This window comes from Lathyrus oleraceus, chromosome 6 (genome assembly GCF_024323335.1).
Source record: "Lathyrus oleraceus cultivar Zhongwan6 chromosome 6, CAAS_Psat_ZW6_1.0, whole genome shotgun sequence".
NCBI lineage: Eukaryota > Viridiplantae > Streptophyta > Magnoliopsida > Fabales > Fabaceae > Lathyrus > Lathyrus oleraceus.
The window spans coordinates 351,422,638-351,446,200 of NC_066584.1; the positions used below are offsets into that span (position 1 = coordinate 351,422,638).

At 36.3% G+C, this 23,563-nt stretch overlaps 2 protein-coding genes across 2 annotated transcripts; one reads left to right on the forward strand and one right to left on the reverse strand.

Moving 5' to 3' along the window:
- The first annotated feature begins 15,995 nt into the window (after positions 1-15,995).
- On the forward strand, positions 15,996-20,199 carry LOC127098371 (uncharacterized). The gene is made up of 7 exons (XM_051036954.1): positions 15,996-16,453; positions 17,039-17,138; positions 17,475-17,565; positions 17,657-17,714; positions 18,737-18,785; positions 19,237-19,284; positions 19,658-20,199. Exons 1-7 carry the CDS (start codon positions 16,224-16,226, stop codon positions 19,733-19,735), a joined length of 654 nt encoding a protein of 217 aa, XP_050892911.1. The 5' UTR covers positions 15,996-16,223; the 3' UTR covers positions 19,736-20,199.
- Positions 20,200-20,240: 41 nt separating this feature from the next.
- LOC127098370 (probable protein phosphatase 2C 49) lies at positions 20,241-22,966 on the reverse strand. The gene is made up of 4 exons (XM_051036953.1): positions 22,559-22,966; positions 21,724-21,909; positions 21,405-21,640; positions 20,241-21,070 (listed from the first exon to the last, which is right to left on the reverse strand). Exons 1-4 carry the CDS (start codon positions 22,736-22,738, stop codon positions 20,494-20,496), a joined length of 1,179 nt encoding a protein of 392 aa, XP_050892910.1. The 5' UTR covers positions 22,739-22,966; the 3' UTR covers positions 20,241-20,493.
- Positions 22,967-23,563: the final 597 nt, after the last annotated feature.

Sequence of the window (23,563 nt, forward strand, 5' to 3'; positions counted from 1 at the left end):
CAAGGACTCCTTCAAGGTTTAAAATATTGGGCCAAGCCACCTCAAGGTTATGGGAAGCTGCTTACAAACTCATTTCAAGGTGAACTTCTTCAAAGATCTAACAGACTGGGGCAAGTGAGCTACAAAGGGGAAATTCATCTCCATGCCTTCAAGTTGCTCGAGTAAACTTTGTTGTACACTAGCAACTGTTGAGTTCAAGACGAGTGTCGGAGAATCATGCTATCAACCCATCCAATAACCCTTTGCCTTTTGACAAATAAGCTTTGCTGCAAAATACCTTCCATCTATCACCCTCACAAGGGCATTTTGGAAACCTTAGAGTTATTGCATAAATTATTCTCATGTATTAATCATGTCACTTCGCTCTAGAGTTAAGCCATGCATATCATCTCATTCATCGAGCATATTCTCATAGCATGAAAAATCAACATCAAAAATCCAATTCCCGTTTGATAGTTAGTTTTTTTTTAAAACCAGTTTCTATATGGTAGCCTATTTTTAACTTCAGTTTTCGTCTAATAGTCTTTTTCTAACTCCAATTCTCGTATGGTAGTCTTTTTTTTCTTTGCAAAACCAGTTCTCGTCTCGTAGCCTATCTTAACGTCAGTTTCCATCTGACAATAAATCAAAAAAATAGTTCTCGTTTGGTAGACTATCTGAAAGTTAGTTCTCGTCTGAGAAACAAATAATAAAGCACCAGTTCCCATCTGGTAATCAACCCTTCAAGTCCATTTCTCGTCTGGACGTTCATCCTCAAAAGTCCAATTTTATTTGGCGCCCTTAAGTCCTAGTCCGGTTTTTGTTGGCATAAAGTCTAGTTTTGTTCCTGGCACCTTCCGTTAGAAGTTATTATATCTTTTACTGATGCTTATGGGTAAAGTCCAACTTTGTCTGGCGTATGTAGAGATTGTGCTTTGTTTATTCTGATGTTTCTTAAAAAGCTATCAGTTTGACTCTTCCAATGAAAGGAATTCTCCAGAAGATTGGATGATTTTCAGTCAAAAAACTCCAATATTTTTTTATTTGGATTGACTCATGTAGAAGAATCTCCAGAGCTTTGCATGGATGATCTTCTTGTCAGAGGATTCCCTAGTTTTTCTTATCTTGGATGAATTCCTCTTTAGGAATCTCCAAGTCCTTTAAATATTCTCCAGTTTCTTCTCCAACAAGTTTGTTATCCCTGGTGAGTCGTCACCCTCATTTTCATTTCCTGTGGATCACCATTACCTTATGTTCCATCATTTCCCACGGGTCCATCTACCATTCTTTATCCATCATAAGATATCCAACCATGTTTCATCTTCATACCATATCATACCCCTAAAAAACCAAAACAAAAATAGTCATTCATGCATTCATAGCATCTTATATCATTTCATAAATGGACAAAACTTGTTTCATTTAGTATTTAACTATCTCCCACCGCGATCATACGTAGATTAACATTTTTCATATTCTCTGATTGAAGATGCTTAAATAGGGAAAATTGTCATACCCCAATTTTGTCCCTCATTCAATAAATCGATACTTACATCATGACATTCACATCATCTGGATATCATAACAGGCATTTCCTCTAGCATAACACTTAAAATATCGATTGAAATAAGTTTTCGGATTTACAGACAGACCGGTCGAACTGATCCTCAAATGTATGTAAAATAAGCGGCCAAAAAATTTCAAAATCGAGCTTACAGACGTCAGTTTTATTAATCTACGGTTCACGTAGTTTAACCTGGCGTGCTCGCTTTAATTTTTTGACTCTTTTACGGTCGTATTTTGATTATCCTGAGTCTTTTTAAACGGTCATTTTTTACTTCGAAATTTGATCAAAACATGTCTGTTTTCCAGAAGTTTATTTTGCGCTGATCGTTTTGGTGCATTCATTTTGTTTTTCCGGACACTTTTCACTCGATTTTTACTCATTTTTTATCCTTTTATATTTATTTTTAGCCAAAATAATCACTAGAATTGATTATAAATAGTTGTATTTTTAGTTTGATTTTATGCTGTGTTGTTTTTTTAAAATTTAATTACCTAAAACTCTTCTCATAATTAAAACAAAGACATAATAATAATGAGAAAAGTAAAAAAAAATTAAAACAAAAGAGACTGATGCACTGAATCCTTTTTTACATTGCACATTGACAGCTATTTCTCAAACTCGCGTGACAATCCCTTCACTCGGTAAGTAACCTTCACCCTTGATTTTCCCCAATGTGTGAATAAACCAAAATGAAAAGAATAAAAAGGGAATGAGGATGTTAGTGGCATAAAAATAGACACCAACACATTGCCAGTTCCAATAAAGAGATTGGTCGTTGTTTGAATTTCCAAAAAAAAAGGATAAGGGTGGTCTCGCTGATAAAAGAGAAAAAGAAAACAATATTAAGAGGAGACAACTGTTCATTTTGGAGGGGGATAAAAAACAGAGAAACGTGGTTTTCCATTTCTTCATTCTTTTTCTTTTCCCTTGTTCATCTTCTTCATCGCCATTTTCTTTATTCCTTATCCCCTCTGTCTGCTCTCTTTTCGAAACGACGACACAAACCCACACCTCCTTTGATCTCTCAGTGAAACCTTTTTCACCCTCTGTTCAACTCACGACAACCTCACCTTAATAAAACCTCCATTCGAAACTCTCTGCAACTATCACTGTCTGACGATCGAACCACTGTTTACATGGGACTACTACTTTATTGCGTGAAAGCATATCTTGAAGCTTGATTCGTGAGAAGAGTAGCCCATAACGTTGGAATATGTAAAGCAAACACGGTTTTGATCTTCATCTTTTCATGTTAGAGGTTCATCCATTTCCATTTCCACCGTAGCAACAATAACAAAAACACAACAATGCTTACAGTTTGGTTGCACAGTTTCCGTTCAAAACAACAACAACTCGGCATCGCAACGACACAACTTTCTTTTTGAAGTAAGTCGCATATCGGTAACGATTTCTAGTTCTTTCACGCATATCTATTTTGTTGTTGTTTGTTTCTCGATTTTGTATTCTTGGTGTCGATTCGATTTTGGTGTATATTGATTACATTGTGTGCATTTTGGTTATGTTACTTCGATTTTCGATTCAATTACGAAGTTGTTTGTGATTGTTGCGAAAAATTTATATTTGGGTCTATGCCATTTTTGTTATTGGTTTGATGTAATGCATTCAATAACATATTGCATTGTTACTGTTTTGATTGTGTTAACGATGTTGAAAATCATATGTAACCCGCGGATTGAGTGTTAATCATATGACGTTATGCCGTCGAATTTTTATCCATATATTGATTTGACTTCTCCGCTTTATGACCCCTGCATACAACATTTCATTTTTTGCTGATACACACCAACCGACTTTGAGCACATTATTTATGATTTTTGTGTGCATTTTATTTGCTATACGTTGATTTTAATGTCGATTGTGAGGTTTACATCATTTCAGTTTGATACCGTTTTGCTTTACCATTGTGTACGTTAAGCCTCACTTTATGATTTCATTGTTGATCGTTTTGAGTTCATTCTCATTCCGTCCCATTTTGCGATGATATGTTTCAGGTTAGGAATTCATTCGATTCATGATAACATACAACGATCCAACGTCGTTACGCTTAAATCAAACTTGAACCTTATGAAAGATAGCCTTGCATGTCTTTGGATTATGTGACATTGATTCACATCCTCACATCACGATCTAGATCCGTGCACGTTCCATTTTTTTGCTTTAGTTCTTTTGATTCAATTACAAATGAACGTGTGTTGTGCATATGTTGTGTGTGTTATCATCTCATATATTTTGGCTTGCTCTTGGGTCTTCTTATAATGAGACCTTGTTGTTTACATTTACTTGTTTGATGAGTTTGCTCTTAATTCTTTATTATACCCTCATTCGACAAAATATACCCTCATCCTCTTGATGTGCAATAATTTGACCGCTTTCATATTTCGTAAAATCAACTATCTTTCAAAAAGAACAAAAAAATAAGTTTGATCCAACATCGAACAACTTTCTAACAATTTCCACTATCCCAACTTCTCAGTATTCCACATTCAAATCACTTTTAAACTTTAAAACCATCTTGTCAATTCACTCTTGCAAACTATAATCAAACACTTGATTCAACGTCAAACCATTTTCTTAAGTCAAAAATAAAAAACATTTAACCATTACTTAACACTTTTCAATAAATAGGATGAAAGGAACGAGGTGTAGTCCACAAGCTCCTGAGAATTAGGATCCGAGATGTAGTTCTCATCAATCCAAACACCCATCATCCTCTAATCAATTCCACAACGCGAAATAAACCTCGTTCATCATCATATGCATGTTCTCAATCAAAACTTCAAAACATCTAAAAATATTAAAAATCTTTTCACAAATAAAGAAGAAAAAGGAACGTGATGTAGTCCACAAGCTCCTGAGATTTGGGAAGCGAGATGTAGTTCTCGCCCGTCCAAACTCTCATCATCACCCAAAATACCTCAAACACATCAAACTTTTTTCTTGTTGTTGTGCGATCTTCAAAACCTTTTCACAAACGAAATACATTTCGTCTCGAGATGATACAAAACAATGTTTCGTCCGCAATCGTGTGAGTGGAGATAAGTGATATTTTCCCTTGAATGTTGATATGTAGAAATCCGTTCAATATGATGCAAACGCCCGCTCCTCACTTGTTTCGGGTAGCAAGCAATATTTTTCCATCGATCGAGACAAAATAACTTTCACTAAAATCGACCAACCAACAAACATTCTCTACTCAAAACCACGTAGCTTTGAGTTCTCCAGTGCACCCGGAGATACGAAGGAGCGAGATTCAAAGTTCGTCAGACACCTTAATAAAAAATTAACCTTTTTGTTCTCTTCTTTTCCCTTTTAATAACTTAGAAAGCCAAATATTTTTAAGCAAACACTAACGTGCATAATTAACCAAACGATTCTCGTTGGGTACAACAGACGTGAGGGGTGCTAATACATTCTCCTTGCGTAATCAAATCCCGCACTGTAACAACCCGTATAATATATATCTAGAATAATATCATACAAGTGTTATTAATTGGTACTGATCCAACATAAGTGCCTAATGACATCAATATATACACATTTCCAAACTAAAAACATCAATGGAACATGTTATACAATAGTGTCTAAACAATAAAAATCTAAGAACTATATGCAATATCTTCATTGCACACAACTCCACAGCGGAAGATCAGAATAATTATGTCCCTTGAAACATCCATAGACAACTTCTCTTAGATTCAACTTGCAAGGAATACCTGAAAAATAACAACAGTAATGGGATGAGATAATAATCCCAGTGAGTTCTCCTATCTTATGGGTCCACTCGGCTCTACAGGGTTCCCTACTCGATTCTAACTCAAGTTTTCACCTTCCGTTACCTGTGCATCATTCTCACCTTGTAACTAGGACTTGAGTAACTACGGGATAATCGCAATGTATGGAAACATGTCACTTGAGTGCATCCACTCAACAAATCACTATTCGGATTCACGAAACATCAATCCCCAAGCGGACTTACGTCTAAGCCAGGCCTGGTTCATGCATGCTCGTATGATTCGACTTTCGCGGTGGACATCAGGTCGTCTATGAGGCTTAATCCCCAGTTCAAGCGACTGTCACCCGTATGGGACTCTAACCCACTTAGGGTATGTTTCACCGTATGGGACTCTAACCCACTTAGGTATCCACCTCTCCCCATGTCCGTCGTGGTTGGGGCTCAAACCCAATTGAGGCACGAATCGTTGGTGTCGCATCCCCACTTACCGCTTTACCTAAGCCCTTGAAGTGGTATGTGCACAATCACCAATAATTCTGAATATGTGATTAATTCTCAATAACCAATAGAACTTTTTAAGCAACACTCCTCATCAAAATAGGACTTTTGGAACAAAAGTTCCTCACCAAAATATCAAACAATTATCATGATATCATATCAATTCTCATGGCATCATAACATGATCCATTCTCATACATATATCACACATGTTCCATACAAAGCATATTGATTCCTTACCATGTGAATACTTGTCCACCATACGCATCTAGGTACCATTACGTCCAAGCATCACCGTATACTCATTTCCATATCCTAGATTATCTTTCTAAGTTATTCTCCTAGGTTTCCTCACTCATCTTTATAAGGTTTTTAATCATGTTATTTCACATTCAACATAACAACAATGTTTAACATTCATCATAATATATTATAACATGGAATAATAATAATAGTCCTTTGTGTTATCTTTCTAACGCAACCGTCCGCGTCTAAAACGGAGTTACAATTCTCAAATAATTTAACAATCTAACTTAATCAAGAATATATGTTAACATTTGTTCCTTGCATGAATATTCAACAAGAGCTTAGCCTAGTGGTAAGGCTTGTTCCATACCAAGGAGGTCATGGGTTTGACCCCTGTTGGTAGCATATTTTAATTTATCAAAGAATTCATTCATGTTAATTTATTGATCAAATGAATCAATCGATTGAATGGAAATTTCTCACAAAAGATAGAGTACATAGGAACTCAATTGGTCTCAACTAATTCAGCAATTTAAGGGAATATGGGATATACTCATTCTTCCATTCTGATATCTCATTCTGATATTGGATTAACGTTTAAACTTGCTCCCACTTAATTCATCTGATATACCGCTCTACGTCAGTTGGTCACTTTCCTCTCGGAAGCCACGACTTCCCTTCCTTGCACGACATCTTATATTGACTTGGGTAATCAATACTCATTAATTCTTCATAAGAAAAATTATTGATTCCTTGACCACACACAATATTTACTACTCTTCTCTTATTATTCCTTCAACAAATGTGACAAACATGTAATCCATCTAACGATAATGTCATCAACTTCACTTGATCTGATATTGTAGGCTGCAAGCCTCTACTCCTACTGTTTCACTTCTCTCATACTACTCCAATAAGATATAACCATTAGTACGAGATTGTCTTACTCCCATGAGTAACTATCTCTCTAATTCCCATAATCTTGATTGAGCCCTTTCCTCCATCACCTTCCATTGTGATACTCTGATTCCAATAGTGGAACACCCGGGATTCCTAAGCACCACTGGTTAACTAAGAGTCTACATATAAGATCACACCTATCCTCCAGAGTTCCCACCATCCAAAATAGTACTAGGACCTCACTGACATCCCTTAGTAGAATAAATTTCTCGCTGACACCCAAAAGTTTAGAATATGACCAACATCTTCCATAAGATATATATACACAGGAGCCACGCGACTACAACCATAAAGGTGTATGACACTCGGATTTATTCTACGCTCGAATGAACTTATCCAAATTAGCTTGACACTATCCAATTCTTTTTACTATATTCCATATCAAATCCTCTTATAGGGTTTTGATTCATTTAAGATTTCTCCCGATACATGATCTTGACCAAAAACGACATAACACCATCAAGGAACTTTAAATCATCAACGAGACACCACTTCTAAGGAACTTAAGCAATCTAGAACGTAACTATGAGTGTCTATACACCTCATAGAGTCACACACAATATTTCACACACATCTAGAGATAACATTTCACTTCGTATCCAAAATCATTCATCTCAATCGTCCTGTCCCATCTTCCATAATCTTAGCTCATACTCTTACTAATATACAGTCCGAGTTACATGTTTAACTTCAGGAATATTTGATTTCCATTCCTCCTGGGAAGTATAATTCATGAATCCTTCCAATAGGGTAAAGTATCATTGTACACATCCATTACCACTGTCATGGAGTCTACATCTAAGGCTATGAATCCGAATGAATTAAGAAATGTCATACTATGACCAACCACTTCACACCTTACCAACATATACAATATACCTAACTAATATCTTCCAGATCACCACTTAGTAGGTCTCTTCCAGCTCTGTTCCTTATAGTTATTCATAATCATAATAGTGGTACTTCTAAGACTTGCTTAAACTGAGCATGGTTCACCAAGTTGGTTTCCCCAAACGTTTGACTTCCATGATATCTCTACAGATGACCAACTACGCACTACACCTTCAGAAATCCCAATTTCAAAACTACCAATCTGACTTGTGGTGACTTGTAACTCCATCCTCAATTTGTACATCCACAACGGTACACTTATGACATTTAAGACACCCTTAGCTCCAACATGGTGTGAATGTTTATACTCCGTGATCAACCAACCAAACACTCCTCAAGAAGATAAATAACAACCAGACTTCCAATAAGCCATTATTACTCTTGCAATTCAAATAAAATGCACTTAAGATGAACCTTATCATTGCCACACACTTATGACTGAAATTTTTTCTTCTAACCCAATACCTACTACACACTTTATCATACTGGGGTTACTTGTCTAGATGACTTACCACAGACAATCCTCACTGTCTCCCCATAAGCTCTTACAACATAGCATATTTCACATCCTACACTTAGTCCCCATGCTCCAGCATGGCGTGTCTTTCGTTGTCTATCATCAAATCAACTTCTCAGAATACAAGACTCACTACTCAACAAAATGTGTGTTACTTTGTATCCATCTCAAGACAAGGAATCCATTACACATACTTGTGACCATAATGTTGCTATCACATACTTCTATTAATGCCAAGGTATAAATTCCTCCCCTCCACTACATACTCTAGAAATCTTTGATGCGGACAATCATCAACTACACGCCCATAACTTAGCCTTAGTAAATCTTGATGATCCCATTGTACCTTTATCTAAAATGTACCCCATTACAACAGTTGTATTGCAACATTCACACTGCTTCCACACTCTGTGTTCACTTATCTTCCTATGGTATTTCCCCTAGTTCCAATTACAAAACCATTCTACTAGAATTCCTTAAATTCAATTACTTATTATTTTCTTCAACACAAATCTCCTTCAACCCATCCTACTAGAGCTTTCATTGTTATATAATGCTTATTCTCTCTTTGACACAAACTCTTATAATTGATTCCTAGGTAACTCAACATTCCATAACAGTTTCTTACCAACACTAAACCTTTGACGAGCTATCCTGAATCCGATCTCCCTTCTAAGTCTAAATGTACTTGATTTATCTTATAACCTCCATTTGGTTCTGTAAGACCCCAATTTTGTCCCTAAGATCCCTCATGGCATCATAACATTGCATTTGCAAAGCCTCAAGGATCATGAGCATCTTGGTTCCCTTTGCCTTTGGGTGAGACTTCTTGTGAGTGGTTTGAGATCACCAAGCATGCTTGAATTGTATATTATTTCTTTTCTCATTATTGCTTACTAACCAAAAGCACAAAAATATGTCACTAACATTCTTTGTTTGTAGCTTGAGCAATCACAAGGTCAAGAGCTTCTATGAGATCATTTGTGCAAAGATATGGTCAAGAGAAGATGAAAGCAAGCATGGCAATGGTTCCCAAAGCTCTCATCCATCAAATATGCCTCCCTAGTATTTCAACTCATCATTTTGATCAAAGCAAATCAAAGGGTTTGAGGTTTGTTCCTTAAGGAAACCCTAATTCATCTGATCATCAACAATGCCTTGCTCATGAAGCAACCTCAACCCATGACCAAATACCATCAAGGTAAGTTATTTAATTCATCATTTCATGCATATTTGAACTTATTTGAGTGTCCTCAATCATCAATTCATCAAGATATGAGTTGTGGACTTGAGAAGTTGATCAGTCAATCCATCTGACTATTTTGAACTACACTGAGACCTAACTTATTATGTGTTAGTCAAATGGAGATTATCCCAAAAGCAAAAATGTTCTTAAGGCCAATATGAACAACTTTCATGTTCATTAAAAATTGATTTGAAGCTTGGAAGGTCATATCCCATTCCAAGACATTATAGGTCATTTTGACTGAAACCCTAATTTTGGGTCAACTTCCCAAGAACATAACTCATTCATTTTTTATGATTTTGAGGTGGGATAAAATGCATTGGAAAGCTTAAGATGTCTACTTCAAATGTTATGTTGAACAAAATTTCATAATCTCAAAGGAAATACATGTGATAATGCAAAACATTATAGGTCACTTTGGACCAAATGCATTGGAAGGCAAAAAAGTCCAATTTTAAGTGCCCATAACTTCTTCATCAAAAATCCAAATGATGCAAAAGTTAAGTCCATTTTGATTGTCTTGAAAATATCTACAACTTTGATGTTGGAGGTTTTCCCATTTGGGGCTTGCATCATCAAAACAGAAGGGCTTGAAGTTGGACCAATTTGACAAAATTCTCAAAGGCATGTTTTGCACTATGAACTTCATGACCTGTTTTCATAAATTTCCACACTCCAAATGAGTTTTGGTCCAACATAACATTTGTTCCTTATGTCAAGACCTTTCCAACCATTACCTATATGCTTATGTTTGGATTTTCTAAGTGGCACTTTCGAAGAGGTGAAGTTTTAAGCTCAATTATGGAAACTTGTTTGAAACTCATTGCACACTCCAAATCAATTGCATCTACACGTCCATTTCAAGTTGTTTGGTCATCAGCATGCAAATTCAATTGAATTCGGGCCTTCTACATGATCATGCAAGCCCATGCAAAGAATATCCACTTGCCATGCACACGAGGAAACTCACTCATTCAGCCAATTCCAGCTATAAATAGAGGTGTATACCTCCATCAAAGATCAACCTAAAGGCGCCTGATATGATGCACAACTGAATCCATAGCCATTACCAAAGGAACTAGTTCACATTTCATAAAATTTTCATATCTGAAATTCAACTGAATTTGGTTGAATCTTTAGATCTAAAGTTCCTAGACCTCCATCATATGATCCATTGAACTTCTGTTTTGCCAAAAGAACCAAGGAAAGGAGCTCAGATCTTCACAATTCAAAGGTTTACTTCAACTGGTTTTTTCTTCGAAACTCCTTATCCCTTGACCTATTGAACTAGATATTGTGTTGTCTGAAGTCCTCTCTATAGAGGCATCATTGCTGTGTGTTTAATTTTTGAAATCAAGCAAGTTCATGATGAACACCATCATGCTTCCATCTCTGATTTCTCCATTTATAGGAATCTAGAGTGGAAGTGAGTGGTACAGGAGTGATGTACATCACTTCCTCTTTCGAACGGTACCTAGATAGCCCATTTTGGTGGACATTTGCATCTCTGCAATTTTTGAGTCTCGCCGGAGCTCACCGGAGAAGACGGTGGCTCTGGCCACCGTCCCTTTGCCAAATGGATTGTGGACCGTGTGATGGCATCTCCAAATCTAATCTCCACGCTTGGATCTTATGACTTTTTTAAATACCACGTGTTTCTCATTGACTCAAGCCTACCGTGAGCGCGCACATGTGGAGCGTTTGATCAGCCACGTCAATTAATGAGGCTTGATCAGACGCTCCTGATTTTTTCTCCTTTTCTAATTTCTGATTTTATTTCTTTTATTTCCTTTAATTTCAAAAATTCATAACTTCTTCATTTTAATTCCAAAAAATATGGGACCAATTGCATTTTTCTCCATTTAAATTCTAGTTTCTAAAAATGATTTTTAATATTTTTTATTTCATCATTTGATATTTTTTGTGAATTTTCTATTTTATGGTTATTTTTAATTCATTTTAATTAGTTGTTGATATTCAAAAAATACAAAAATATTTTCCTAACCTATTTGAATGATGATGGATCTATGAAAAATATTCTCATCAATTTTTTAATTGATTTGAGATTTATTTGAGATTTTAGTTCAATTAGGTTATTTTTATTCATTTTTAATTGATTAAAAATAGTTTCTGACTTTTAAAAATGCTGAAATTTTTGTCAAACTTTGTTTGACCTTGTTGAACTTGGGATAAATCACTTGGACCTTTCAAGGTTGATTTGAAGTGATTTTGAAGTTTGACCTTTTTTTATTATTTTAATTCAAGTTTATTTTAAATATTAAAAATGTCAAAAATATTTTGTTCATTTCTTGACTTCCAATCTTCATCTCACTTCTGTTTTTGATTGTTTGACCATGATCCTCAATGTCATTGGTCAACACTTGTTGATTGGTACATTTTATTTCATTTAATGCACTTTATTCTTTCCTTTTCCATTTTCCATGATTCATCTTCTTCTCCTTCTTCTTTCTTCTTTTTGATCAATGAGTTAAAGGTTGATAAGTTAGCATTGATTGGGGAGACTTAACCTTCCTTGATTCAAATCTAATTCATCTGGATCAATTGATCAAGTGAATGGCTTTGCATTAAGGATAGGTTGTTTCCTAAATCATGCAAAGGACTTAAACCAATACAAGATCAATTCTCTTTTCTTTTGGCATGGCAAGTTGTTGGAACTTGGTTCACTAATCAAGACTTATAACTTGTGTTGTTGCCTGCATTATTATTGACCGGCCTCAGATAGTTGTGACTTCTACATAAGTCCAATTACGATTGCTTAACATAGCGCTAAATTTGCCTTATGGCACACTAACTACTAACACTAACCATTAACCATTAACCTTTACTTTTTGCACTTTACATTTATGCAATTTATTATTCTTGTACATATTATTCATTTTCTTTTTCCCTTTGCTCACTTGAGCACATGTTTATGTTAATGCAATTTGCCTTTTGCTCACTTGAGCATATAATTGTGTATATATCTTTTGTGCTTGTGTTTGTCTGTTTGTTGTGAACCAAATGCAAAGAATTGGACAAAATGGACTTAGACTTTAGGACTTTACCCAAGCTAATGGAGTTTGAAAAGCAACTAGGCCACATGCCTTTAGAATGCTTAAAATGTCAAAGAGCAACTAGGCCTCATGCCTTTAGAATGCTTAAAGCTTGAAGATGAACATTGAAAGGACTATATTCTAAACTCCCTCTTGTCCATTCTTTGATTGTTAATAGAACTTTTTGATGTGTGTGTTCTTGTGCTAGGGATTCCAACTTGATCCAAATTGAGGAACCATTGCCATGAACTTAAGGGATCCAAGATATATTGAGGAGCTTCCCAAGAGTTCATTTGATTGTTGATTGCTTGAGTTTATGCTTATGTGATTGCTTATTCCAAAGGATGGGAGCTACTTGGATCATCAATATGATCTCAAGAGAGGAACTCCATTTGTGGTCTTATTCTTTATCCCTCACCTCTTGTATGTTTAGGACTTTAGCCTTTCTTCTTCTTCTCTCCACTCTAACCCTAGCCAAAACTTTTGTGCAAACATTTAACACGTGTTTTCAACATTAGAAACCTAAGCCTTATGCTTTTGATTTTCAAACTTTCTTTTCATAACACTTATTTTGAATTGAACTTCTAAGTCAACTTTGACCATTTTGTAAATACTTTTCATTGGTAAATACAACCCATTCAAATGTCTTTTTGTGGTTTCAATGGCCACTTTCTTAATCAAATTTTCCATAACCTTTAGCTATTAGGTTTGAGTTATCCTTGAGGTAGATGTAATACTCACCTATATCCTTTGTGATGGACAATAAGTCTTCCATGCTTATTATAGGGTTAATCCCTCACTAGCATGTTGAAGCTATCCTCACATGGTGGATTTGTGGTTTTAGGTTGAGTTTTCTCCCTTGGATAACAAAAGACCTTAAGGCTTTTGGACCAATCAATTCACTAACTCATTTTGAGATTTTTACCCCGAACTACGAGGTTTTGATCCTAATTTTTTTTTTAAAAAAGATGGTACGTAGGCAATGGGTTTATCCATCCAAACACAAAATGTAAATAAACTTGTATATTCTCTTCTCATCTCTTCAATCTTGTTTGCACAAATAAATTTTCACAAAATACCAACCTTACAACCAATGTGAAAAGGGCTCCCTAGGAGTACCTAGGATGTTTTGGGTGCCTAAAACCTTCCCATTGCATAACCAACCCCCTTACCCAGATCTTTGACATTTTTACTAGTTTTTGATTCGATAAAACTTTTAGGTTTTTATTCGCTTTCTAACCATTCCTTTGGATAAATAGAAGTGCGGTGGCGACTCGACTTGTATGATTTACCTTAGATTTAGTCAATATCTCTAATGGTAACGAATACCCCGCTACAGGTTCGTACCTGTTCCACTTGGAACATGCAGCTATGTCCTCGAGTCTCTCCTTAGACTTTACCATTAACTTAGGCTCCCAACAGAATTGAACGTCCTTATCTCTCAAGTTCTCAACTACTTGCAAGGTACCATTCCACATATACTCCATGAAGTACTCTCGTCCTTCCAAGATACTCTAGTGATCTTAGAAATTGAAACACTGATACACTACACCACTTCCAGACCTTATGACACATGTTCACAATAACCATACTTTCTCCTTAACTATATGGAATTACCTACAATACTTGTTCCATATCAGTGGGTATAACTTATTCCAATAGCAAATTCACGTCTCTCTCAAAGCTCTGACAATTTATCCAATAGAAATCCTCAACTTCCCGACTCCATCAGCACTACAGGATTGCTTGAATCATACGCCTCTCTTCAATTACACGTTATCAAGGTTACGACTTCTACTAAGGCTTCGACTGAATTAACCGATTCCCCTTACTGTCAAACTCTTAACTTGAGTCCACCCTCAGAGCACAAGTTCCACCCACACTTCGAAGTCCTCGTGGTCGCTCAACCATGATCCTACCTACCACGCACATAACATTAGGTTGATCAGGCTCAACACTGTATACAATGATATTAAGAATCATGTTGGCTAAACACATATATGAGGCGAGAATAGATTTACTTATGGTGTTTCAAGGCTAGGTCGAGAATCTACTAGCTCTGATACCAACTATAACAACCCGTATAATATATATCTAGAATAATATCATACAAGTGTTATTAATTGGTACTGATCCAACATAAGTGTCTAATGACATCAATATATACACATGTCCAAACTAAAAACATCAATGGAACATATTATACAATAGTGCCTAAACAATAAAATTCTAAGAACTATGTGCAATATCTTCATTGCACATAACTCCACATCGGAAGATCAGAATAACCGCGTCCCTTGAAACATCCATAGACAACTTCTCTTAGATTCAACCTGCAAGGAATACCTGAAAAATAACAACAATAATGGGATGAGAAATAATCCCAGTGAGTTCTCTTATCCTATGGGTTCACTCGGCTCTACAGGGTTCCTACTCGATTCTAACTCAAGTTTTCACCTTCTGTTACTTGTGCATCATTCACACCTTGTAACTAGGACTTGAGTAACTACAGGATAATCGCAATGTATGGAAACATGTCACTTGAGTGCATCCACTCAACAAATCACTATTTGGATTCACGAAACATCAATCCCCAAGCGGACTTACGTCTAAGCCAGACCTGGTTCATGCATGCTCGTATGATTCGACTTTCGCGGTGGATATCGGATCCTCTATGAGGCTTAATCCCCAATTCAAGCGACGTCACCCGTATGTGACTCTAACCCACTTAGGGTATCTTTCACCGTATGGGACTCTAACCCACTTAGGTGTCCACCTCTCCCCCATGTCCGTCATGGTTGGGGCTCAAACCCAATTGAGGCACGAATCGCTGGTTCACCCACCTTCGGATGAACTCTAATATAGTTACAAAGATGTATGTCTGGAAATATTTTTAGACAACATCAGATGGTTCACCCACGAAAGCATTGAGTGTTTGTAATTTGGATGCGTCTGAAGATATATCTCCGGAATCTATCGATAGTTATGACTTCTCATCATGGTGAAGTAACATTGAGTAAAGTAATACAATTTTTAACAATTGAGTGTCTCGAACGGTGACAAAATAGGTCGGGTCCGTTGAAAATGTCTGTTTTACCAGAATTTTAGTGTGGGACGGTTCAAGGATTTAGACTCACACCTTCTAATATGTCCGTCCACCTCACTCCGTCTTTTTTGGGCCACTCTGTCTTTTTTGAGTTTTTGCGTGCATAAACATCAATATAAAATTATATTTTTAAGATTAAAATGTGTGGTGTCTGCGGATCCGTCCTGCCCCACCCTCACTTTTAGACCCGTAACTAGTATCAAAATTTTGCGGGGTTTAGATCCGCAACTCAACTATATACTCCAATATTTGCCAACATTAGTGTCTCGAATCCATCATCCGCACGTGGATTTTTGTGTGACTCACAGTTTCACATGACGAATGAATCATCACGGTCGTAGGGAAGAGAAACGACCCAGTCGAAACAAAGCTACCAGGAGAAGTGTGAATTCTGAAAAACCGTACCATGTCTTCAATTGCAACCACAACGGTCATAGGCTCCTTTTCAACAACTCCAGCTTTGAATCGCACTCCTAGACCCACATTTTGCGCCAATTTTACTCCCAGAAGCTTCCTCGCAACTCCACTCTCTTCCAATCACTTCTTCTCCAAACTTCCCCGCACTTATTCTAAGCGATCCCCAACTTCCCGTCACTTCAAGCGTTCTTCTCCTGTCATGCAGTGGCAGGATTGCACGTAACTAACTCCTTTCCTTTTCACTTTTTAATCACTTTATTGCTACAAGATTTTTTATGTTCGTTTATAATTACTACTATTTCATAGTCCTCTACGAGGGATGGTGTTTTTTGTTTGTGGTTTTTCTATTTTGTTTCTTTTAGAGTTAAACCCCAACATTGTAAGAACAATTTGTGACCCAATTCTCGCTGGGAGTTCCAACCATTTGTTTAATAGATACAATTTATGACCCAATTTCCGGCTAATGATGGGGCTATAGCATCAATCTGATTAACTCGTAACAATTTGTGTTATTAATCCTGTATATTTCTTGATCGGTTCAGTTTTTAGCACTTATGTTTTGTTTCCTTAAGCTGACCCAATCACAGCTTCCCACTTTCAATCAGTGTTGCCACGGCGTGGAGAGGCAAAATCCTGCCATACCGGCTGCTTTGTGGTGTCGTTATAGCAGATTATGACAGAAAAACTCGCAATATTAGCTAATATTTACCATTCCGGCGAGCCCAAAAACTGCCATGTATATCTGCCATAGCGGGTATTTGATAACACTGCTTTCAATGAAAAAAAGAATATTGCCAACTGCAGGGTTAAGAAGGAGGTTGATGTGCCAGTCTCTGTGGCTTATGCTTGTTATTCTGATCGTGAAGCCATCCCAGAATGGATGCCCTTTATTTCCACTGTTAAGGTGTGCTTTCTTTCCTTCTAATTTATGAAAGAAATGAAGCAATTTACCTTATGGAATCACGGCATGCTGCATGCAAGATGCAACCTTGCCTCTTTTCATGTCAGGCTAGATTAAGTGCATTGATGAGGATATCTCAATTCACATTAGACAATATTGAATTGTGTAAGCTATTTATAACATGAGGAAACACATAAAATATTTCTTCTGCATGTTTCTCTTTAGTAAATCAATATTTAGTTTGTTTGCATGAGGTTATGCAATCTTCATTCAAATATAATAAAATGTAACAAATAAATACATTTTCATTTTGTGCAAAACTTCGGATCCGTTTTGCAGATATTGCCGGACAAACCTGACCTGTCGCGATGGTCCTTGAAGTATAAGGCATTTGGTCAAGATATTGAGTTCTCTTGGCTTGCTCGTAATATGCAGGAAAAGATTGTCTACCAAATACTTTTGTTTCTTTTTGAAAATTTTCTTTTTAATTGATATTTTGTATTCATGTTTTATCGCCTTCTTGCAGCCCACTCCAAATCAGAAAATTCATTGGCGATCTCTGGAAGGTCTCCCCAACAGGTAACTTATAAGGACATTTTTTGATAAGTAAATATCATGTGGTTGGTTGCATTTTCTGTGAAATTTTCGGTAGTTCAACATTCTAGAGACATTTAACCTGTAAGACACGGAAGAAAAATTTCGATACACATTTCGTCATCATTTGTCCTCGGTACTGTTATATTGATTTGTCCAAGCATTACTGTAGTTTGGCTTGGTAATTGTTAACCTTCATATTTAAACCAGCTACAAGAAATGAACTTGATGATATCCTCATGTGATTTGCAAAATTAAAAGAATCAACAAAATCTTACTTGTGCCGTTAACCTTGATTAACTATAACCTGAGGTATGAACGTGTGGTACATTCATACTAACTATTGTCCTACGTCCCTTTATTATATTTAATTGCCCAAACATACTATTAGGTTACACTTGATTATGTTTAATCGGCTGAATTTACTTGATGAAGTAGAATTTGTGCTATTTTTCTGCTGAGTAACGAAAAAGAAGGAAACTGGTGCCTGAAGTAAAAAAGCTAAAGATTTAGTATTTGAGTAGCAGTGAAGGTCACTTAAAAGTAGTTTGTTTCAACATATATGCTAGGAATTTAACACCATAGTCCTTAGCAGGATCTTATAGCAGTATCCATTGTTTATGCCCTAAGAAAAAACATTGAGGTTTCTAGTCTTAGAGTTTGACTTGATATGTGTAAGTTTATACACTAAAAATACTGCAGAATCTCTTGTCTTTAGGAAATAAAAGGCCTTTAACCTTATAGCAGGGAAATGTTCCAATTATTAATCAAAGTAGCATTTTGGTGTGTCATTTAATTTAACATATGATTGTGATGTCACGAACACCTGTGCTTGGACCAGAAATCTATAGCTGATTCTAGCAATGTTTGCAAAATGTAATGCTTCAACCATGATTAAAGAGTTCCTAGCTGTATCTTTCTTCAAGCCACTTTGTGGCTAGAAAACACATTCTGCATAAGCATGCTTAGCACTAGTCTTAATGTAATCTCAATTTCTCATTTGACAGAGGCGCGGTACGATTCTTTCCAAAAGGTCCCTCTTCATGCGTAGTAGAAGTAAGACCTTTCATACAACTTTTACTAATTTCACCTTTTATTATATTGACAACAATTCAATCTTTCTTTTACAACTGTTGCCGACTTACTTTGATCCCATATTTAGGGGTGAAAATGGGTTAAATCAATACCAATTGTAAGTTTCTCATTGTAGTTGTCCACCTAGCTGCATCACTGATTCACTGCATGTTCCTATTGGGCCAAATAATTGCCTATCTTTATCAGTCCAGTGCATGACTAGGTGGCACCTCACATGCATCCACACTAAGGAATAACTCCTTATATCAGTCCCATCGACAGTTTTTTTTCACGCTTTTAACTTATAACATGAAATTAGGAAAGCTTAAAAGTAATAGTAGTTAGTGGTTTCTCCTTTTTTTCCCTTCCCGGTCCCCATTCAGCCTCTTAGTCAAGCATTAACTATTGCTTTTTTGCATTTTTGCCATTACAGCTGACAGTTTCATATGAGGTTCCTCAACTTTTATCTCCAGTGGCATCCGTAAGTAATCTAGCCTTTATAAAATATAAAGTTCTTGATAACTTTAGTTGACAAAAACAGCAAAAGAATTCCCATTTTTCACTATTTGGTGATGGATAATAAGTAATAAGACAAGTAGTAGATGCTTTCCTAGTTTTTGCATTTGGGTTCTTGCTCATCTAAAGTAAGATGCTCCCTTTAAAACATCAAAAGTTGATAAAAAAAAATCAGTGGCTGTTAAAATATTTAATTTTGATTTTTTTTCACTTTATTAACTGCTCACTTTAAAGAAGTTAAATCATTCATTTATCTAACTTTACACCCAGTTAATATTATAATGGACTCTTACCTGTGTTTCAGCTTTAAGAACCCTTTGTAATGGTATAATCTGCAGGCACTGCAACCTTTTCTTGAAAGTTTACTTCAACGTGGCCTGGAAAGATTTGCTAATTTCGCAAAAAGCTACAAATGATTGTCCTGATTTTTAGGACTACATTTCGGAAAATGAATATACGCGATTATTTCTGTCCAAACACTGATTGAATTTCACAAAGATTTGGGTACGGTTATCATGCCAGTGTTGGTTATGTGGATGGTTATCCTATTTTTAAGTGTTAGTTCTTCACAGCTCTGATGAAAATCATGGTTTTGATGCAAACAAACACATCATCATAATGCAGAACAGATGTACTTAAACCCTGCAATTCCAACCTTGTGGTACTGCTATAGATTCAGATACACTATAAGGATCTGCTACCCTTCAAGGAATAGGATTATTTCAATGTATTTTTTGAACTTAGTAATGTATGCATTTCATACATTTTTTAGATTAGATCTACCTTTGTCAGCTCCTTTAAGTCATGTGCCCATACTAGCTGTACATCATGTGTTTCTATACAATAATGCGAATGAATCTTAATAAATACCCATTTATCATGCAATGACTTTGAATATAAAGAATGGGATAAGAACAAATATATTCAAAACAAAATTTTATTGATACACAAGAATATGATATGAATGTGGCGGTCATAGTGGAAAAAAATGACTAGTACAAAATAATAATGTAAAAATATTACATATCTACACCACCATCCTCTAACCCTGGGCTATGTACATCAACAGACAACGTGAAAAAATGATGGCTGCTTTTTCCTATGCCTAAACTGAAGCAGTCAAAAACAGCGTATGTAACCTCCACAACACTTTATTTGATGAACTTATATACATTCAGTTGCTAGCACTTCCTTCCAACAAATTTCTCAAGCTACAAAGAGCCTCTGCAGAGAGGCTGCAGCATCTCAGTTTCCGTTGGGGAGGTGGGGATGGCTCTGACTCCCCATGGTCAATGGAAGACAGACATATGATGATCACTGTAAGATTATCGAATGTATTGAGGCGTAATGCCTCCATAACTAGATCCCTGGCGCACTTATCTGGGTCATCATGCCTCCTCAAGCCTTTACGTACCAGGCTAACGGCATGCTGGCTTGACATCACATCCCAGATGCCATCACATCCTATGATGAGGAATTCGTCGTCATCTGTTAGAACCATTTGACGGAACTCGGGCTCTGCAATCAAAGGCGAGGGAACACCCCTAGGTAACTTCATGTCCCAGTCCCCTAATGCTCTGGTAACTGATAAAACGCCATTTAGGTAACCATCTTCTACATAGCCGCCCAATTCTTCAACTCGTCTCCGCTCTATTGGATAAATAGGCCGGTGATCTTGAGACATATCAATGGCCTCTCCTTTACGACTGAGAACTGCTCGACAGTCACCAGCATTGGCCACCATTAGAAGTCTGAAAGAAGCATATTAAAAATCAGTCAAACAAACATTCGAGGAGGCGTCTCTTCTCCATAGCTAATGCAACAATAAAATTTCGTTCTTTTTCAATTTACTACCTAGGTCTTACAATATCATAATATACTATCATGAATCATAACTAATGAAACATATTTAAACATGTATAGTGAAATGAAATTCAGTTTGGGATATAGCTTTCGCTACCCTCTTTCAACTTCTAAATTCTTACACCAATATGTCAATCTAATTGTACCCATACATTAGAGCTATCACAAATGTAGAAAAGACACAAACATAAGTTAGTGGAGTGAAAAGATAGATGGACCTACCTTCCAAATATCATAGCAGTAAGAGCTGTGGTCCCTGAAGAAGTGTTCACACTGCAATCATCAGCCATAGCCGAATCCGCCAAAAGAAAAGCCTTTCTGAGGGAATTCTCAACCTCTTGTAAAAATATGTTATCAACTTCAGATGTCTGAGGGAAATTGACATCCTCAAAGAAGAATTTTATAACATTTTTTCTTATGTAAGCTGCTGCTTCAGGTCCTCCATGACCATCAAACACCTGAGACGACATTTCCCAAAGCTCAATTAGATTTAGAATGAGATTAACTAAAAACAAGAAACCTAGGTGAAAAAGATAATTACCCCGTAAAAGGCACTTGGTTTAGGAAACTTATATAGTGATCCTAGATGAGAAGTCAAATCATCTATCCTTATATGTTCATCTTCCATGTATCTACGTGGCCCAATATCGGAAAAACTACCGGAACGGATGCAGGGGACAAATTGCAGAACTGCAGCTTCTGAGATTATGTCTGCAGTCTTAACATCCTACACCAGAACAATTAATTGCGAATCAGAAAAAAACAGTCATTCAAGTTATACAACTAACAGAGTTCTTATTCAATAAGAATAGCTATCCTTAAGCTCTCAAGTCACATTGCAGAGCAGTTAGTTTTCCATGCATGAACAATTACAAACATTTTAACTGCACATAATCTCAACAGTGAAGGCACAATCATATCATAATCACAATTTCCAAAATCTAATGCAAAATCACCAACATCTTAATGGAGGATTTGGTCAATTCTCGGTATCAACAACTATATAATCAATCACACACATATCTATCTCTACAAAGAAGCACAATTGAAAGAGAAAGCTTCACAAAAAAATGGGGATCATCATAAAAACCGATTGGACTAATTGTTCCCAAATAAAAAACAAGTAACAAAGAAGTAAACAAATGATACGAATTATCAAATTCATAATCAATAATTCACTACATAAGCAGATTACTGATCCAAAAAAATAAATCAATTTTGCTTCTTTTTATTTCTGTTAGAACCTCGATCGGAAAGAATTCCCGTCACAAGCGAAGAGAAAGAACCCCATCAAACCCAATTAGCATCTACGTAACCCAACAACACAAAATCACGAGAAAAAGAAGAAATTATCAAAAGGGTCTAAAAAAACTAACTTCTTTTGTAGTAAGTAACTCAGCGGAAACTGATTCAGAAGCACGAACTCGATCAAAATTCGAAGGCGTTATAGCATCTGCATCACCGATCTCATGAATATTGCTTCCTTTATTCAGAAAATACTTCACATCCAACACCCCCACGCTTTGTTGACACACAACCTCTGCTTCCGCCACCATTTTCTCTGTTTTTTCTTCTTCTAATAATCTTCGCGTTCTTACCAAACAAAAAAACTGATTGAAAAATTTCAACGTTTCACAAAGCTGGATTCCGTCAATTGTAATCAGAAAAGATTCGATTCGATGCTAACGATTTTTATTATCTTGCTTATTTTTTTCTCTTGAGGTTTTCTTGCGACTTTTCTCTCAGTTTCTATTTCGATGGAAAATAATGATCAATAGTTTCTACAACGCTTGTGTTGAAAAACAATATAAGTGGCTATGGTAGGTACTGGCGGCTACCGGTAAACTTCTTCGGATGACGGACACGTGTACTTCTATGAACCATAGGATTCTTGAAAAGCGTTTGTCATGCACGCGATGAGGCGACGCGTGGCTGTATTTTCAGGCTGACGCGTGACTTTTGACGTGTTGGAGGGTTGTTATATTGGAAAGACGGAAATACCCTTATGGGTGTTTGTTGACGTGTTTGACTTTATGCATGATATGGTTATAGTTGCGATAGGGGTAATTTGGGTATTGGGTTAGCGCCGACCGAGTATCTTAATCTGCTTCTGTGTTCAGACTTGCTGACGCGTTTCTGATTCCCACCACTACTGGTGACGTGTGACATGGCTTCACCTACGCTTTAATTTATTCTTCCTCTATTTCATTTTTAGTGGTAAAAGATAAAGTTAGAAGTTTAATGAGTGTGTAGTTGATTTCACTCCAAATAGGATTATTTTTGTTATGTAATGGTAAAATATAATACATATATTTTTTTATAAATATAGTGTGATTTATATTTTAGTATTTTAATTTAAAATGTAAATTTTTTTTATAATT

Bases quoted from the DNA above. Each gene is read 5' to 3' on its own strand.
- LOC127098371 (XM_051036954.1), top strand. From the start codon at position 16,224: ATGTCTTCAATTGCAACCACAACGGTCATAGGCTCCTTTTCAACAACT. The intron at 17,139-17,474 runs GTGTGCTTTCTT...TCCGTTTTGCAG, and splicing joins CCTTTATTTCCACTGTTAAG to ATATTGCCGGACAAACCTGA. The intron at 17,566-17,656 runs TGCAGGAAAAGA...TTATCGCCTTCT, and splicing joins CTCTTGGCTTGCTCGTAATA to TGCAGCCCACTCCAAATCAG.
- LOC127098370 (XM_051036953.1), bottom strand. From the start codon at position 22,738: ATGGTGGCGGAAGCAGAGGTTGTGTGTCAACAAAGCGTGGGGGTGTTG. The intron at 21,641-21,723 runs GTAATTATCTTT...ATGTCGTCTCAG, and splicing joins AACCAAGTGCCTTTTACGGG to GTGTTTGATGGTCATGGAGG. The intron at 21,071-21,404 runs GTAGGTCCATCT...TGCTTCTTTCAG, and splicing joins ACTGCTATGATATTTGGAAG to ACTTCTAATGGTGGCCAATG.